The sequence below is a fragment of the Akebia trifoliata genome, chromosome 5 (genome assembly GCF_017979445.1).
Source record: "Akebia trifoliata isolate Shusen 1 chromosome 5, ASM1797944v1, whole genome shotgun sequence".
Taxonomy (NCBI): Eukaryota; Viridiplantae; Streptophyta; class Magnoliopsida; order Ranunculales; family Lardizabalaceae; genus Akebia; species Akebia trifoliata.
The window spans coordinates 29,458,503-29,477,893 of NC_141379.1; the positions used below are offsets into that span (position 1 = coordinate 29,458,503).

The following is a 19,391-nucleotide window of genomic DNA, read 5'->3' on the forward strand; positions in this document are numbered from 1 at the left end:
AGATTAGACCACCTCGAATTTGAGAATTCATCTCTGATTGATTATCTTAGCCGCCCAGATTCAATCATTGGGTCCATTAATCTTCAATTATCTTGATTTCATGGTGAAAACAAGGGCCAATCAAAATGTATTTTTGTCTTTAGGGTGATGTTGTATCATTTCTTCTCTTCAATCTTCATGCTTTAATGGTCTAAATATTTTTAATTTTTTGTTTTTTTGCTTCAGGAGAAAGGTGTGTATGCTTGATTTTTTCGAGAGTTAGAAACCAATTCTTCGGAACTTAGTTTCTTCTCTTAAGAGGATTTAAAGTTTAAATTGGAACTTTCCACTGTTATAAAGGCTTTGTGGATCCTAACCATTTTCCATTAGATGTGAGGCCCATGACCAATTAGTTTTTCTGGGCCGATCACATCATGGGTCAAAGAACCTTATGTCTCGTACGGATCACTTAGAATACATTTGGCCTATGGGCTTAGTCAAAACAAAAGTAGGATCCAGCCCTAGGAGGCTTATTTTCAGCCAGGATGTCTAATTTCGATGTGTGGGGCCACTTGTTTTCTTTTTAAAGATTTTTCAGTATATAGGGCTATTTTTTTTAATACAATTTGGCACTTCTTGTAAGTAGGAGTGCACGCTAGAGCAGGTAAATCCGAGAACCAAACCAATCTGAAGTCTTTTGGATTGGATTGATTCGGATTGTTGAGCATGGTTTGATTCAGGTACGGATTGTAAAAAAAAAAACCAATTGATTTGATTCGATTCCGGATTAGGGTATGATAAAATCGAATCAATTTTTATATTTATGATAATATATATATATACAATCTTCAAGGACAAAAGGTAAAAACATTCAAACAATATTCAAAGTCTCAAATCTCTTTCTTAGTTTCTTTTATCTATTCTCTCTTCTTTAAGTTCATGATTTTCTTTAGTTTTAAGTTTTAACTATTTTAATTTTACTTTTGAAAATAATAAATATGAGCACTGATCCAAACCAAGGTTGTTTTGGATTGATTTGGCTCCAATTTTGCCATAAATGCGATCCAATTCGAATCATATGCACCCCTACTTGTAAGGGTTATACATGGATCAGATCATACCCAAAATCCAATCTATTAACTTTGTGCTGCATATGGATTTGGATTTCGGATCGAATTCTGATCCAATATTTCATAGAATTGTATTGGAATCAACTATGTCCCAATCTGATAACATGTGAAAGTATATTATATATTTTGTTGAGGGTTGCTATTTGTTGACTCACGAATAATGACTCATGAGAAAACACATGATTCCGATCGTTTAGATACAAAATCCAATATTTATGAGTATCTTGATAACACATATCTCAGAAATACCTATCTTGAGGATAAATATCAACCATTGGATTTTGTGTTTAAATGATTGGGATCAGGTGTTTTTTCCACAAGTCATTCTTCTTAAGTCAAGGGATCTCAATCCGTGTATTTAAATATATGAAATTTATTTAGATGTTATATATCAAAATAGATTTGGTTCATCCAATTAACATTGGATCTGGTTTTGAAAACGAATGAAACTGATTCATAATTCTTGAATGATTACATATATATTGGATTTATATAGGTTGAAAAGATCCATCAATGTAAAAAAGACAACCGATCAATCCAATCCATGCTACCTAATTGATGTGATGGGATACAATACAGTATTGATATGCACATCTCACACATATTATGACAAGAAATTGACATTGATTCGCACATTGCTAATATGGATATGTATGTACGAAACTATAGATATTTTTCATCGAGATACAAGTGAAAAATATTTATAATTATATACTTATCTCCATGTTAACAATGTGTGAATCGATGTCAATTTTAATATTACTCTAGCACGACTCTTATTATAAAACACAAACCTTATTCATTGATAGGTTTGGATCCTAATACCGAGTTCCAATAATAAAACTCGAATTGTCAAATCCAATCCAAATCCTCATCGAACAGATACCAAATCAAACCCAATACATTTCAGACTTGATCCATCGACAGCCCTATATCTCAAGTATAGAAAGACCTAGAAAGCAATTTTGGTCCCACAAGAGAGAGCATACGTGGCGCCTCAATACAAAGTCATGGACATGTTGGTTTATTCCTGATTATACTCTGACATTGAAAATGATTAAATTTTAAACACGTAATTTTAAAAGCGTGTGAGAAAAGAGTATAATATAGTTTGATATTATTAGAAAATTTTATTTATTCAAATTAATCGTCTATAATTTATTATATTGTTTGTCTATTATTCAATCCCGTAACAAGATTGCATAACTTAGGTCAACACACAAGCCCAAAAAAGATTGAAATATGCCTAAAGAGACCCCACACCACATGTAACCTCATGAGATTTTCTTCTATCTTATCTATTACTACTTCGATTTTCAACGTTTTATTAAAATAATAGTCAAATTAAGATAATTTTCTTAATTTATCCCAAAATTGCTTGACTTGTCTAACAAATTCATACGGTCTACTGGAATAAATGTTGGCAAAATTGGACTGGATCCAAATTTAGCTGGATTGGGTAGGCTTGGGGTTCCCATGAGAAGTCATTTTGGGGATTAATTTTTATTTATTAAATAATTTTTGTATAAAGAAATTCAGATATGTGGTATTCGATGATCGTGAAAGGAAATTAAAAAAAATTAATATATGAAGAAACAAAAAAAGATGCTTCTGAAATCCTTTACGAGAATATCAACAAATCAAAAGGAGGATAGTTTTTGAAAATCTTCTTGTTTAATTTTCCTAAATCTTTTATTTTTATTTTTTTTTTCATTCGAAGTGATAAAAGTTTTTAAATTCAAACTTTATAAAATGTTGTTTAATTTCAATGTAAGAAGATTTCAACTTTTTTAAAACCAATGGTTTGGTTTGGATGGTTAAAACATCGGTCTAGAAAAATCAATAGTTTTGGACAAATGGCTAACGAGAACCATACCAATTTTTTCTAAAATTACCCTCAAACTTGACTAGACAATCTATCCAGTCCAACTTTTAAAACACCGAGTATATGTTTGATTGCACATGAAAAATATAGTGGAAAATGATTTTTCATGTATTTGATTGTAGTTTTACATGAAAAATGATTTTCCACCGTCTTTGAAAATCTCAAAAAATTATGATTTTATTTTCTCACCTATACTGATGAGAAAATGAAATTCACTATTATTTTTCATCCTCAAATCAAAATCCTAACTTGATCTCTTATTTTTTTTCCATCACCACCACCACCATCATCACCCTCTTCCTCTCCGGCCACTGCCCTCCTCCTCCTCCTCCTCCTCTCTAAAATCTATTTTCTAGTAAACGGGCCTTCAAGCAAGACTATGAATAGGAAGCAAGTAAACGGAATAAATATATGACTTCAATTAATGTGACCTTAGGTTGAATGATGAAATAAGATTCATTTTGATTAGGGGATGATCACTCAATTTGGTGCAGACCTCAAATGAGATAACGCTTCATCTCATGTGCCGTCTCGACAAATTGTACAATCTTGTCTTGATTACGTTTTTGCTTCTTTCATTGTACACAAAATTAGCTCTTGGGATTTGCATTAACAGATAATGATGGTTGCTTGGTTAGAATATAAATTTTATTTTAACATTAATCTACATGGAAACAAAGTAGATAAGAATGTACAAGCTGCCTAAATAATGAAAAAAGAAGGAGAAAGTAGACAATCTTACATAGTTGAAAATTTTCCAATTTTCTGTTATATATGCATTAAGAGAGGTTTTTACTTCAAGTCTTCATTCAACTTAGACCAAATTTACATTATTTAATCTGGATGAAGCATGTTTTCACATTCAAAAGTTAACAAACACAAGATTAGAAACAAAGAAAAGTCCAAACCGAGTGAAATCCAAGTCATTGAAATAATTAAGTCGGTAGAATTGTCTAAGGTCGACTTAACAAACGTAAACAATCCTTGCAAATACAGCTAACCTCCCATCTTAATTTTCTCAACTATTGGAGAACATCAAATGTTGTTTGGTATATTTCTCAGATTCAGCCCAAATCAAAGTAGCCCCATTAATTTGAAGAAGTAAAGGTCAAAGTCAAACTTGTACACCTTCATCCTTCTGGAATTTTTATTAAACCATATGAAGTCGCAATCGTTGACTTTGGCCTCACCTCCGTATCTCCACACACAACCCCCAAATAATATAAAGGATCTCTCCCATGTCAATACCCTCACATCTCAATTATCATTCACATAGCCTTCCATGGCTTCTTCTCTGCAATCCCTTCTCTTCACCTCTCTTCTTTTCTTATCTTTCTCTATCTCCTTCTCTCAATATTCAAGACGACCCGACTACCGACCCAACGCACTCGTCTTTCCCGTCTCCAAAGATGCTTCAACCCTCCAGTACCTGACCCACATCAATCAAAGGACCCCGTCAGTGTCGGTAAGCCTTGTTGTTGATCTCGGTGGCCAATTCTTATGGGTTGATTGTGAACAGGGCTATGTGTCATCTACATACGCTCCATCAGTGTGTCGGTCAGCCCAGTGTACTGTAGCTGGGTCCAATGGCTGTGGTGATTGCTTCTCGGCCCCTAGGCCGGGTTGCAACAACAACACATGCAGTCTCAACCCCGACAACACCGTCACTCGTACTGCCACGGGTGGTGAGCTTGCTCAAGATGTCGTCTCCGTCCAAGCGACAGATGGGTCGAACCCAGGTCGTAATGCTACGATCGACGTCTTCCTCTTCTCTTGTGCCCCAACATCCCTCTTACAAGGACTTGCTAATGGTACCAAAGGAATGGCTGGTCTCGGACGAACCAGAATTGCGTTTCCTTCGCAGTTTGCATTTAATTTCGATTTCCTTCCAAAATTTGCTATTTGCCTTGCATCCTCGTCGAATTCAAGTGGTGTTATATTCTTCGGTGAGAGCCCCTACAGGTTCCTTCCAAATGTCGATGTATCAACTTCACTTCAATACACTCCTCTATTCATAAACCCTGTAAGTACTGCCTCGGCTTCCTCACAAGGCGAGCCTTCCTCCGAATACTTCATTGGAGTGAGTAGCATCAAGATCGACAACAAAACCATATCATTAAATACATCGTTGCTATCAATCGATAGAAATGGTTTCGGTGGAACGAAAATCAGCACTGTTAATCCTTACACCATTTTGGAGACCTCAATCTACAATTCTTTCACCCAGGCTTTCATCAACGAGGCTACCAATAGGAATATCACAAGGGTGGCAGCTGTTGCACCATTTGGAGTTTGCTTTAATTCTAATAACATTGGTAGTACACGAGTTGGGCCGGCCGTGCCTACCATCGATCTTGTCTTACAGAATGAGACCGTGTCCTGGACGATCTTCGGGGCCAATTCGATGGTTCAAGTTAATGCTAGTGTGCTGTGTTTAGGATTCGTCGATGGAGGTTCAAATCCTAGGACTTCGATTGTCATCGGTGGGCATCAATTGGAAGATAATCTTTTGCATTTTGATCTTATGGCATCAAGGTTAGGGTTCAGCTCATCACTTCTGTTCAGGCAAACCACATGTTCCAACTTCAACTTCACCTCCAATGCCTAGAGAGGGCTTCATAGCTTGTGTTATATGAGATTTCATGTGCTATTGTTTATGTGATTTACAGTATGAATAAATGGCAGTGATCATTTGTCATGGTTCCTCCCGCATTTTGTAAAACTTTCTTATACTATAATAATAAAAGATGTGATTAATTTAATTCTTCATCAAACCGACCGTTCAGATGGGAAAGTTGTTTTAAGGATTCTAAAGAAATTATAGCTGGAAAAAAAAATTGTATCTATCTTTGCAAAATTGTATGAAATCTCTAGGAAATTTGTGTTTTACCTATTACCTCAACCACAAGTACAGCCACGTTAGAAAAGTCTACAATTTCACAAGGTCTAGTGTTTTTGGACCTAATTATGATAGGAAAATATGGATCCTAGAAAACTATATTGATCATTATTAAATTGATACACCGTTATCTAAGAAATTTATGATTTTTCTCTAATCACAACTATGATTTTGAAATAGAAACTCTAATGCTCAAACATTATTTTGAGGTTAGATATAGGTCACTAGGACTTTTTGAAATACTGTCCGCATGCACACAAAATTTTAAATAGAGAAATTTATCAGGCAGACCTAACTATTGCATTTCTAGAATGAGTATTTGCTCAAAGCACAATAACAGCTTGACATTAGGCGCAACCCCGTAAGCAATCGGGAGAAAAATTCTCTCACATGCCCACAACTCCTCTGCCCAGAAATTTTATTTTTTTAGATTTTAAATCATAAATGGGGTCTTTGAGCCCACATGGATCACAACTTTCGCAATATAACATCATAGACTTTTATATTTCATGAAAAACTCATATTAAAAAAAAAAAAAGTTTTCAAGCTTGAACCAAGATTTTGAAAATGAACGACCACTAAACACCCAAATTTTAAATTAAAATTCAATGGTGATTTTTTTTTTTAAATTCATAGAATTTCGTCCTGTACAACCCCACGGCATGGGTTCATGTTTTTGAATGTTGCAAGGTGATTAGATCAAGAAATTTCCTTTTTTCCATTTAGGGCAAGAGAGAAATTTTTCTCTTATTATCTACATCATTTGCTCCACATGTTAAGCAGCTATTGTGCTGTGAGCAAATTTGCTCACATAGCTGTGAACAAACAATCACAATGCATTTTTATTACAAAAACTCCCTTGGAGTTCTGACAACTCTAAGGGAACCTTACTTTAATATTTCAAGTACACGTTACCCACCAAACCTTACTCTATCAAGTTTGTTACCAGGTAGACCTTGAATTGGGGATCTACGTCATAAAAATCAAATTGATGCATTAATTTGTTACTCAACATATCTTGGAGTGAATCCTAACGACATCAATTTGTGGTGATCAAAAACATGATTTGACTCCACGGGGTTACAAAAGAAAAAATAAGAACTTTGAATTTTTTTTTTTTTTAAAAGAAGTTAATTTTAATTGTTGAATTTTAGATTTAAATTTGAGAGTTTTGTTGCCATCTATTTTGAACACCTTGGATCAAACTCAATTTTTTTTTTCTTTTTAATCTAACTTTTTCCATGAAAACTAGAAGTATGCTACGGTGGATTGCCAATTTAATAATCCATGTAGGTCCAACGATCATTAGTAAGATTTGAAAATTTACTAAGCTTGCCTAATTCATGAAGTATAGGTTTTTTCAATAACAAACATGAGAAAGTAAGGGAGTTTTTGTAATAAAAGTGCAAGAGATAGGTCTGCCGGTAAATCTCTCTTTTAAATATGAGTCGTGCTAGAGTGACCTCAAGCTAGAACCTTATATCGCACTTCTTTACGTGAAAGTGGACATGAACCATAGATGCTTTTTCACTCGTATCTCAATGAAAAACATCTATGGTTCCTATACACTTTCACGTCAAGAAGTGCGATATGAGGTTCCAGCCCACATTAACATTATTCTTTAAATATTAACACCTATTTTCTAGAATTAGTATGGTCCATTATCATTGTTATTGATCACAACAGTTAAATCAATTATTATTGCCCATGGTGCATCGTGAATTGATAGTGGTTCAGGACTAAGGAAAAAAAAAAAACAAAACCAAACAACAAGAGAAAATAGATTTTTCAAGCATGGTAGAAAATAGATTATTTCAAGAATTAAACGGGAGATAGCTAACAAGGATTGAAACCACTTTCAATGAAATCAATGAGCCCATTCTTGTCTCGGTCCCACCCAAATTAATTATTATATATTAAAAGCATATAATTCAGTTAAATCAGATCATATTCTGAAAATATCGACGAAGTATCTTGGATCTCAGATAAGTCAATGTGATGGACGGTTCTCATTGATTAGGTCCAAAACTCAAGGAATAAACTCTTTTTTCTTATTTTTTGACTTTTCTACGGTTCAATAATTTTCAACATTGAGTGTCCAACCAATTAAGGGTTGAGATGGAAAGATATTCATAATCCATAGAGAATATGTACATTGCCTGAAAAACTTGTGTGGACTTTCATGGTCCAACAAAGCTAGACACTAAAATTTTGCCTTTTTTAAATCTTTTTTGCCCTTTTAAGTTTTGATGGATGCGATTGTATGTCAAATCAATATTTTTAAGAACTGAATTGATTGTTGGATTTAGGGGCGTCAATGGGTACCATTTAACCGAAATTGAATCGGAATCGAAATCAAAAAGTTTGTTCCCTTTTTATTGAAACAGATTAGATCCGGGTCTAAAATGGAACTGGACCGATATATATAGGAACCAGAACCGTTAGGTTCGTCCTAAAGGGAACCACGGGTACCCGGAATTGATTTATATTGTTATTTCTTTTTATACAATAGATGATTTAAGATATTCTCTTATATCAAAATTAATGTATGTTATGTAGAGTTGCTCAATTTTTCATATAAATTATTGTTTGGAACTTAAAATGAACTATATTTCTACGTATTTATTACTTTTAATTAATATAATTTTTTTTTTTAAATCACTAATTTATTTCTTTAATATAACAAATTATAACTAAGGTAATAATTTTGTAGTTAATATGATAATTTAAAAAAAAAAAAGTTTTATTATGATTAAATTTTTTTTTTCTCATTTGATTCTTGAGAACGGGAATCAATGGGTACTTGTGTTTTTTGGAAGTTCTGGATTCGATTCTATTTATTTTGGAACCAAACTCAAAATCAACAAGAATCGAAATCGAAATAAATATAGTGGTTATGGTTCTAAGTTCATTCGGAACCGATCTAAGACAGACCCATTGACAGCCCTAGTTGGATCAAGTATTTGCAATTGGACCTTGGTTCAATTTGATTGGAATTATTTGCAGTTATTACAAAAACTTATAAAATAACTGTGGCTTTTATCTAAATTATCTTCTTTTAATTCCATAAATAAAAATATGATACTAAATGTGTATCTTTAAAGAAATTTTCCATTAATATACATTATATTTCTCACAACCTTATCATAGTGAACATTTCAAAATTTTGTATATTAAAGTGAATCACAAAATTAATGTGTCCAAACTGCCCTTAAAAAAAATTTAAACCAAAAATACCTCCTAAATGTTTGATCTCAAGGTGTATTTAATGCACTTTAATGTGTACCCTTTGAGCATACATTAACAAAGCTCCGACACAAATTGATGATTGACTTAAAAATCAACTATTCTTTCTGAAAAGGAAAATGTTGAATTGACTTTGTTCGACATTGTGTTCAAGACTATGCTGGCGTGGTAGTGTGCAGACAATCAAAGATTTATTTTCTTGTATCTCGAGGAAAGAAATCTATGATACTCTGTGCACTGCCATGGCAACACAGTGTTCAATATAGTGTTGAACGAAATTAGTGTAGCACAATTCTTCTAAAAATTTGATTCTATTTGAATTGAACTATCTTAATTACAAAACTAATGGAAACTATCAGACCACTTTGGTTCAGTTTTTAAATCAAACATTGTATCAAGTATATTTCTTTAAGGTAAATTTGAAAAGAGAGAGAGAGAGAGGAGAATATGATGCATATTCTTTCTTCAAAAGATCATACAATTGCAGGAGGATGTAAGAGAATATAATGCATGAGATATATTGTACCATTATCAATGTATCTCGTCGCATAAGGAAGGTAGTGATAAAAAAATAATATATGTAAAACAATATCAATAAGGATATTCTACAATAGAAAGTATTTATAAATTATAATATTTACATATCTTAGTTGATGTAATCTTTATAAATATCCTATCAGGGTTCATGTATTATTCATTTAAGAATACTAAAAGAAATTAGATTTCTTTTCAAAGAATTCTAAATAAAACCTTAAGAAGACCTAATTTATCATATGATTAGAAAAAAAGTGTATTAATTATTCTTAAAAAATCTATAATTCTATGTTCTGTCAATTAGATGGTTTGGTCTGGGCTTGGATGAGTTCTAACCCAACCCTAAAGAGGCGGGTTGTACCTTAGACCTACGTTACTTAATTCGTGGATTCACTTGGTTGAAATTCGGGTTCGTAGTTCGTGGTTTGCTAGTTAAGAATGAACTCAATTTGTAAAGATAGACAGAGATGAGGGTATTTGAAGGTTTAAGTTAAAATTAGGATAAAAAAGATGTTCAATATGGTAGATTTTAAGAGATGAGTAGGATGAAAAAAAAACAAAGATGTTGGAGATTTTAGATTTCTAGAATGAAGATGTGGGTATTTGCTCAATTTTCATCAGTCTATTATGATAGACTAAAGTCAAAGGGGCATGCTATTAGTTTGATTAGTATAGACTGGGGTAACATCTCAAATATTATTAACGGGCAGGGTGACGATAAAAAAAATATGATAAAACATCAGAACTATGAAGTTCGCTTGGTTAAGGAAAGTTCGTTTCGTGTCACGAACCAAAAGTGAACCATACTGTATCACGAACTGGTTCACTTTGAACCAATTCACAATTCGATTCTTTGAAAGCAAATTAGGTAACCCAGTCCTAGACCAGTTTTAATCTCCATCGGTCTAAATTAACTAAGGCCAAGCCTAATCCTAACGGGCTTTGGATCAGGTCGGATTGAATTCAAATTCTTTTAGAAATATAAATTCATGAACCTTTCAAAGTCGTTTAGATTCATTTGACACTACTTTGCATTAAAATAGAAATTCGATCTCCATTTTATTTGAAAAATAATGTTTACGTTATTAATTATTTATTTTCTTATAAACTCATATAACTAACTACATGTGTACAATATAGTTGTGGGCCGAACCAAGTTTGCCGCTCGGATTTAATGAGCCAACAACTTTTGAACAAAACCCCAACCTTCAAATTGGTGAGCCAGGTTACTGGGCCAAATTGACGGGCCCTAATTTCTGTTCCCACTGGAGGAAGAGTCCAAAGCAACTAACTCTCATCATTCATTCCATGAAGGGTTTTTCAGAACAGCCTTAAAACGTACGGTTGAGATTAAAAAAAAGAAAAATACAAGTTTCCTAGAGATTACTACAACATTTCTAGAGATTAGCGTTGAAAGGTAACCTTGGAAATATTTTCCTTCAAAAACATGCTTAGATCACGTGACCAGAACATGGGCAAAGACATTCAAAGGAGCTACCTCTCTCATGCAGGGTGCAGGTGAGATTTGAAGTCTCGCATTTAACCTCCTCTTTAATATATTTAACTGTCACCACCGCTCTCTTCTATATTAACCACTACCACCAACCTTTGAGACCTCACACACTGAGTGAGTGAGTGAGAGAGAGAGAGAGATGGGAAGGTGGTATGCTCTGCTAGCAATGCTTGTTGTTCTTGAAGTAGTTCACACTACTGCTAGGAATGTTCCTAGTTCGGCTGGTCTCGACGACCAGAAGAATTTTGCCACATTTGGTGGTATTGGCGGCTTTGCTGGAGCTGGTGGTGGAGTTGGTGGAATAGGCGGACTTGGTGATGCAGGTGGACTCGGTGGACTAGGTGGTGCAGGTGGACTTGGTGGTGCAGGTGGACTAGGTGATACAAGTGGACTCGGTGGACTAGGTGGTGCAGGTGGACTTGGTGGTGCAGGTGGACTAGGTGATACAAGTGGACTCGGTGGGTTTCCGACACTTGGAGGTTTAGGTGGTGGTTCTGGTGGACTCGGTGGTGCAGGTGGGCTTGATGGGTCGCCGACACTTGGAGGTTTAGGTGGTGGCGCTGGTGGTGGTGCTGGTGGACTAGGTGGTGCAGGTGGGCTTGATGGGTCACCGACACTTGGAGGTTTAGGTGGTGGCGCAGGTGGTGCAGGTGGTGCTGGTGTTGGTGGTGGTGTTGGTGGCGGTGTTGGTGGCGGTGATGGTCTTGGTGGTGGTGTTGGAGGTGATGATGGTCTTGGTGGTGGAACTGGTGTTTTTCCTCACCCTTAAGTACTGTTTTTTTTAGTGATTGTATGTCTGTTTTAGTTATATTTGTGTATTTATGTTAGATAAGTTGGAAGTTGTGTTCTGTTTTAAGTTTCAGCTAGATTTTTTTATCTTCTTTGGGCTTGTTTTGTGTTATTTGTTGTCTTTCCAGTGGTGGTGCAGTGCTACTTTTTTCAGTTTTTCATGTGCTCTCCATCAATGTTTTAATTTTGGGTGATTTAGACATACCCCTCCATATTATATATTATGGTGAAGATTTTAGAGAGCTGCCAGTGTTTTTTAACCGGTGACATGCCCATTGACCTTGGTCGTTCTTGATAGATTCATGGAAAATAATCAAAATGCTGTCGTTTTCAACTTTAACCCAAAAAAAAAAAAAAAAAAAACCCTTGATTTTATTTTTCAAGACTAGTAAAATGATTCCAATATGATTTTATCTAATAGGATCCGACTTGGATTCGAAAATGAATTCAGATTTTGTTAAAAAATTTGGATCTCAATATAAATATACTCAAATCTGATTAAGGTCCAACCCATTTTAATCTTCAACGGTTTGAGCACTTGTCATGGTTTTTAAACTCGTCCGAGACCGAGTTGTATCGTCTGAGTTAACTCGATATCAGAGCTGAATGAGACCAACTCACAATATCATTTTTTGATCGAAATTTGTGAGTCACAGTGCAATTTATTGATTTGTCTCATGAGACGTCTCAAACGTATTGGAAAATTCGTCCGAGACGACTCGATATCGAAATTGAACAAGACGAGACGAAATACCAAATTTAAAAACCATGGCACTTGTGCTCGAATCCAACATGTATTTTTTTTTTTTTTTTTTTGGGGGTCATAAAGTGAAATCAAAGAGAGAGTTTTCTAGAATGTATGAATAAACTACAAATAATCTATAATGGTAAGTTTTTTTACCCACATCTTCAACATTTAAACCTCAAGAACAATGCCGATGGAAATTTAGGTGGAAAAATCAAAGTGTTTTCTCACCTTCTTACACTGAGCAAAGCAAGTATCCAATTAAGTTATCACAAAAACAAATCGGGTAAAAACTAATTATGACTAATGAGTTTATGGTTAGTGTTTTCTTGAGAAAAAAATATATAAAGATTATTTTTATTTTAAAATACTAAAACATGTTTTCAAAATCAATGTTTTAAAAGCCGGGCCGGTCATTAATGATATGAATGACTGGACCGGTCCAAATGGGTATGATTGGTTGTTTAAACCCAAAAATAAAATATTAAGTATTTTTTTTTCATTTCTTCCCCAAATCAGGTACTTGCAACTGCAAAAATATTGTCTAATGCCTAAAACAAAAAAAACAAAAATTCACCATTGGATTTGAATATGAAATTTAAGATTTCATGGTTGTCCATTTTCAAAGCATGGATCAAGCAAACAAATTAATATTTTTTAATTTAATTCCTGTCTAGGCATGAATTTAGAGGATTGCAATGTTATTTTTCCAATATGACAATTTATATAAGTTGAACAATTAAAATCTTACAAAGTTAAATCATTTTTCATTTATATAGTAACATACAATTGTGTTTTTTGAATGGGATAAACGTCTATTCAGTTACAATTTTATGGTACGACAAATATCTCATCGATGTACACCACGCCTTTTTTTATCTTTCCTCTTCACTCCTTTTAACTTTATTTTATCTTGTTTTTAACCCATTTTATTGTTTTTCACATTTTTTACCTCTTATTCTTAATTTTTTAAATGATATCCCTCCAACTTCATTTTTTCACTTATACGCCCCTTATCCCCCCAAAGAGGATGTGTGTGTCGTAAGCACGAGTAAACTCTAATTAGTTTAAGAGAAGCCTTTAGCTCAAAAGGGCATGTCATCAATTTCAAAACACAAGAGGTATTTCAAATCTTGGCCAAATATGTTCAAAATCACACAAAAATTGGACTACTCTTTCAAAACCTGGTTGGGTCACCAATCAAATCAATTGAACCCTTTGACTCGACTCATAGAAATTAGTAGGTTTGGTCCAATTTGGCTAGATTGACCGGTCCGATTCACTTTTTTAAATAATGGTCAAAATCTTTAAAATAGAGAAATTTTCCTAAAATGCAATCAAATTTTGACGAAATTCCGATTCTAACTCACTATTCATTTTAATTCCCAAAACCTAAGCAGTGAGATCACATGTTTTTCAAGTGACAATCTCGTAGGTTTATTACTTTTATTGAGATTATCACCATATACACCAATGACATTGTCACTTTAAACTAGTGAGATCATCCTTTGAAGAACCTACAATTTCATTGTTCACGTTTTGAGAATTGAAATGAATAGGTATCCGGAAAGAAAATTTTTTTATATTCAGCTCATGAAATGGTAATTTACCCTTTCACATGAGAATGTTAATGTCCGATACTTTTACTTTCCAATAATATTAAATAAATTCATGTACTAAATGCTCATATGGTAAATACTGTAAACATTTTTTAAATGCCAATAGTAAAATTACAATAAACGCAATGCACCTAATACATTTAAGGTCACTTTACTTGGTCATGCATGATTCATAAATGAAAAATGCTGGAATGACACGGGGCATTTATAAATTGAAGGCATATTTATTGAGAGAGTCGTGCTGGGATGACACATTATTTATTGCGATTCTCGTAAGTCTGACGTGGACATGCATACATAACTGTAAATGGTATTTACTCGTATAATAAGAAAACACATCTATGGTTATGTGCACATCCACGTCAGACTTGTGAGAATCGCAGTAAATACTTTGTCCCATTTCAGCATTTCCCTTATTTTGAGAGGCAGTAAGAATCCTCTCCATTCCATGACAGATGAAAGCCCTCCTCCCCCTTTTTCAATTTCAAAACATAACATTTAGTATAGCTCTTTACATAATTAAGCTCTTAGACATTCACCAAAACTATTGCATTAATTATGTCTAAACAACAACAAACAAAAAAAAAAGTCTCATGAGTTTATTTAAATTTAAAACATTCCATTTTTACATTAACAAAAAAAAGTGGACGAAATTGCTCCTCTTCCAACAATAACAACATTATTATCATTCCATTATTACAAAACCTGGATACAAAGATATGGGGCACTGTTAGGATTCAAGTTAGGGGGCGGTAGATTTTTTTTACATCCATTGCCAATTTAATGGGAGACCCTTTTCTTATATATAGGTTTGGGTCCAACAGTGTAGTGTAAATAAAGGTACTTCTTTATAATAAGGTAATAACTAATACCTTATATTTTTCGTTTTCTTCATTTTTTCCTCTTGGATTGAGCTTTAATGGGTCGATTTAATCAGATTTAATAAAAAACTACGAAAGTTGACTCGTTTATTTTAAAGGGTTGGGATGGGCTAAATCTTTAATAAAATTACTTAGCCCAAAGATAAATAATGACTCGTTTATTTGAAGGAGGTATATATGTTTTGGAGAGAAAATGAATTCTTTAGAGAAACGGTAATGAAAAATATAAATTCCTTGATTTTTTTTTTTTAAATTTTGATGTTTGATTACACCTTGGAAAATGACAAAAAAAATAAAATTAGAGTTTTAGTTATGGAGGGAAGGTAATGGTAGGTCTTTTGGGAATAAAACAATTTTTTTTTTATATGGAAAATTTGCAATCATATACCTGAAATTTATATTTTGTTGGTAAAAAATTTCCCTTCTATTTTCCATGTGCAATAATAATAAACACCTCAATTTTTTTATACAATTGATAAAAATGCAGAGAATAGATGAGATAAAAGGTAACCAGCAGTATGTGGAAATTTGAAATTCTATTAATTCCTTAATTGTTGATCAATATGTGATTCCAATTGAGTTAAATAGAAAACAATAGAGCAATGGGAAAATTTATTGACATAACACAATCTCTAAGGGCGAGCCAGGTTGAAAAAAAAAGCATAATTTTGTTAAGGGCACCTTGTCTAAACCAATACCCTGAAATCTCCTCCTCCTCCTCTCTCTCTCTCTCTCCCTTTCTGCTATTTTCTTTTTCCGCTCCTCCGCCGATCTCCCTTTCCCTCTCTATTTTTTTTTTCTTCTTTTCCTCCTCTCTCTCTCTCCCTTTCTCTCAGGGCAGAGTTAGTAAGGAGCTTGTGAGGGCAATTGTCCTAATAGAACTTTGAGACACACAATGTGAAAAAACCCCAAATTTGATGGTCTTGGACCGTCAAATTTCATAAAATTTGATTGACCAAGAGGTTGAATTGGCGTCGAATTTTTCATTGTCAAATTTTTTTTTTCGATGGGCTGAATCTGTCAAATTAATGAAGGATGAGAGAAATTTGACAGCTCTAAGCAGTCAAATCTAAGCACATCAAGAATTTCAATGGTCCTAAATCATCAAAATTCGATTTCTAAAATTCGTGGGCCTTGGCCTGTCAATTTTTTTTGGTAGAATTTTCCAATTTTCACATAGTGACAATCTTGTATTTTCAATTAAATCCATGCCTCATTTGCCCCCAGCTCATCACCTCCCTCCAATTTTTTTCCCTTACAATTTTTTAATATGACATTGTCTCTTGATTGGGTATTCTCTCATGGACTAATTGAAAAAGTCCTAAATAGCCTTACCATAGGTGTTTGAGCAATATTTGGGTCTAAGTAAGAGAATTGGGATTTAATTAGTGGACCTGAATTAGGAGATGGTTTGATTTGTTAAAGAAGTAAAGTGTCTGGTGTTTGAGTTAAATACAGATTGGTTTTATAGAAAATAGATGGAACTTTATGAGATCAACTAATTTCTATTAGTTTACAAACTTTTTCAAGTTCATCACTATAATGCAGGCGAAATTCGTCGGAGAGATCAACAAGAGTCAATAAAACTGACAATTAATTTGGACCTAGAAAAAGAGAACTTCGGAGCTTTATAAACTGAGAAATTTTGACCATTGTAAAATCTATGAAGTTCAAATTTAAGAATCTTTCACCTCCATCTTTAGGGCAACGTATGCCTTGGTCAATCACTTAGATCTCCAAATTTTGTTCCATTGAAAATTAATTTAGGTTGAGTTCCTCTTGGACCATAAATAATTCGTCCATAACCAATTTGATCAGTTATCACATTAGGTCCAGATCGAAACACTCAATCTAAGCCCTAAATTATTTGATAGAACAAAATCTAATCCAATAAATTGACAATCCTAAAGGTAAATATAAATATATATATATATAGGGTAGCGTTCAACAAACATAGTTAAGAGAACAATGTTGGGAGACAAAATTTGTTCTATATGATTTAAAAGTTTTAGACTAGACATTATTTTTTATTTTTATTTTGGGTAAAGATGATCACTATAGTGAGGAGATAATCCTTAAAAAAAAAAAAAAATCAGCCCAATGTGAAATTTCTAACCCCATTAATAATGATTTAAAAATTAACAATAAAAAATCAACAGTCCACAATTCTAAATCACTTTTGATGGGGTTAGAAGTTTTAGATTGAACTGGTTTTTGGTGAGTTAATCTCCTCACCAAAAAAGTCATTATAACAAAAAATCAACCTATTTCGAAACTTATAACTCATATAGGAAAAATGTTGTCTTTCTAACATTGTTTGCCGAATGAAATCCATATATATATTTAAAAATATCCAAACTTCTTAAAGCACCCACATATGCACCAAGTAATTTATGGGATAAATTCTTGACAGTGGTCTAAAAGGATTCGAACTTAAGACTTGAGGCACGATATTAACCATCTAAGATAAAAAGATAAAGGATAATCTGAGGTGACCTCAAGATTACACCTCACTTTCTTGACGTTGAAATGTGTATGAATATTGACGAAAAGCATCTAAGGTTCCTACACACTTCCACGCATGATTTTTAAACTCGTCCGAGACTGAGACTTATCGCCCGAGTTAACTCGGTATCAGAGCTGAACGAGATCAACTCACAAAGTCATTTTTTTGACCGAGTTTTACGTCTCACGTACAAATTTTCGAGTTATCTAACGAGACGTCTCAAACGTATTGGAAAACTTGTCTGAGACGACTTGGTATCGGAACTGAATGAGACGAGACGCGATACCGAATTTAAAAACCATGCTTCCATGTCAGGAAAATGTCATATGAGGTATAATCATGAGGTCACTCCAGCACAACTCAAACATAAATAATCCACCTACAAGAAAATGAGATAGATAACTCTAATTTTATAGGGCAGTTTCATCAAATGATGTATAACAAGAATACAGCAAAAAATCATTAATGCCTCGTTTTGAAAGTCATCTCACAGGTCACCTAATCATCATTTCCTGCTACTTTTGTGGGAACTAGGAGCCCTCCTGCCCTCTCTTAAGCACATGAACTCCAATGTCGGACGAAGGTTTCACATGGTAATATACTTCCTAGGGATTTGAGAATGAAATCCCTAGAAAACATATGGACCTACTGAAGTTTCTACTTACCATACTTTGCAAAATCCCATTAGGCCCCTCAAAATATTATAAAATTGTTGCTATCCAAAGGAGATGATGACGTAAGCTCAGTCACTAAAGACGAATTTTAACACGTGGTGAAATTTTCAGTTCCGTTTTACACTAATGTGGGCCCATCAAATTTTCAACAACTACATTGCATGTGTACCACGTGTCTGCTAGATGAGTTAGCGCAGGCTTTTCTTCTTTGATCCCATCCAAAGTCCAAATTACTAATAAATTACTAAACGATAACAAGTGACCTAGAAGTAATAATGTAATAAAAGAAGGGTAGTTTCGGGAGGAAGGAAGGAACCAAAACGCCTAAAGCTGAATAACGACAAAAGAGAGAAGGAGATTGGTAAATGGTACAAAAGTGACGTCAAGATGGTTTCGACACGTGTCATGAGATTTCAAACTTTGCCGTTTCGACAACTAATCGCGACAAACCTTGTGAAACTGTGGATGAGTCGGTCCCCATTTTGCATTAGAGTAAAGATCTTGTACTACTGAGAGTTCGTTAGCTAGCATACGTCATGTCTCTTTTCGTAGACATTAGAACAATATTTGGTCAATTTGACTGGTTGGTGTACAAATCAATATTTTGCTCAAACATCTTTAAAATTCACAATAAATCTATCCTTGTATATCACCAAAAAAAAAAAAATAATAATAATAATAAATAAAAATCCTTAAAAATCATATGTAGGTCCATGCATTTAAATCAGCCCTGACAATTGAGAATGGATATCATTTTAAAATAATAAAAAAATGTGTTATTTTAATATATTCAAATTATCAAAGATTATGCACCAAACCCAATAAGACATATAGCCCATAAATTTGGTTAAGTCCATAATCAAATAGCTTGGCCGTGGATCCCACCAAAAATTCAAAAAACGACCAAAATTGAAATATGATCAGTTAACAAAATCCATTCAAACTGAAAAATATAATTGAAGCTCTACCACTTTAACTTCAACTCTGAAAA

At 33.8% G+C, this 19,391-nt stretch overlaps 1 protein-coding gene and 1 pseudogene across 4 annotated transcripts; both read left to right on the top strand.

Annotated features, from left to right (window-relative positions):
* The first annotated feature begins 4,237 nt into the window (after window positions 1-4,237).
* Window positions 4,238-5,756, top strand: LOC147402043 (putative aspartic proteinase GIP2 pseudogene; annotated as a pseudogene).
* Window positions 5,757-11,207: 5,451 nt separating this feature from the next.
* On the top strand, window positions 11,208-12,136 carry LOC147402044 (uncharacterized). 4 transcript variants are annotated; one of them, XM_086443548.1, is made up of 2 exons: window positions 11,208-11,518; window positions 11,600-12,136. In XM_086443548.1, the coding sequence occupies exons 1-2, from the start codon at window positions 11,326-11,328 to the stop codon at window positions 11,953-11,955; spliced, it is 549 nt and encodes a 182-aa protein (XP_086299674.1). In that variant the 5' UTR covers window positions 11,208-11,325; the 3' UTR covers window positions 11,956-12,136. The 4 variants fall into 4 exon arrangements, with proteins under 4 accessions (XP_086299674.1, XP_086299673.1, XP_086299672.1 ...); XM_086443547.1 differs by having other exon boundaries at window positions 11,224-11,692; window positions 11,771-12,136; XM_086443546.1 differs by having other exon boundaries at window positions 11,226-11,665; window positions 11,732-12,136.
* Window positions 12,137-19,391: the final 7,255 nt, after the last annotated feature.

Bases quoted from the DNA above. Each gene is read 5' to 3' on its own strand.
- LOC147402044 (XM_086443545.1), top strand. From the start codon at position 11,326: ATGGGAAGGTGGTATGCTCTGCTAGCAATGCTTGTTGTTCTTGAAGTA.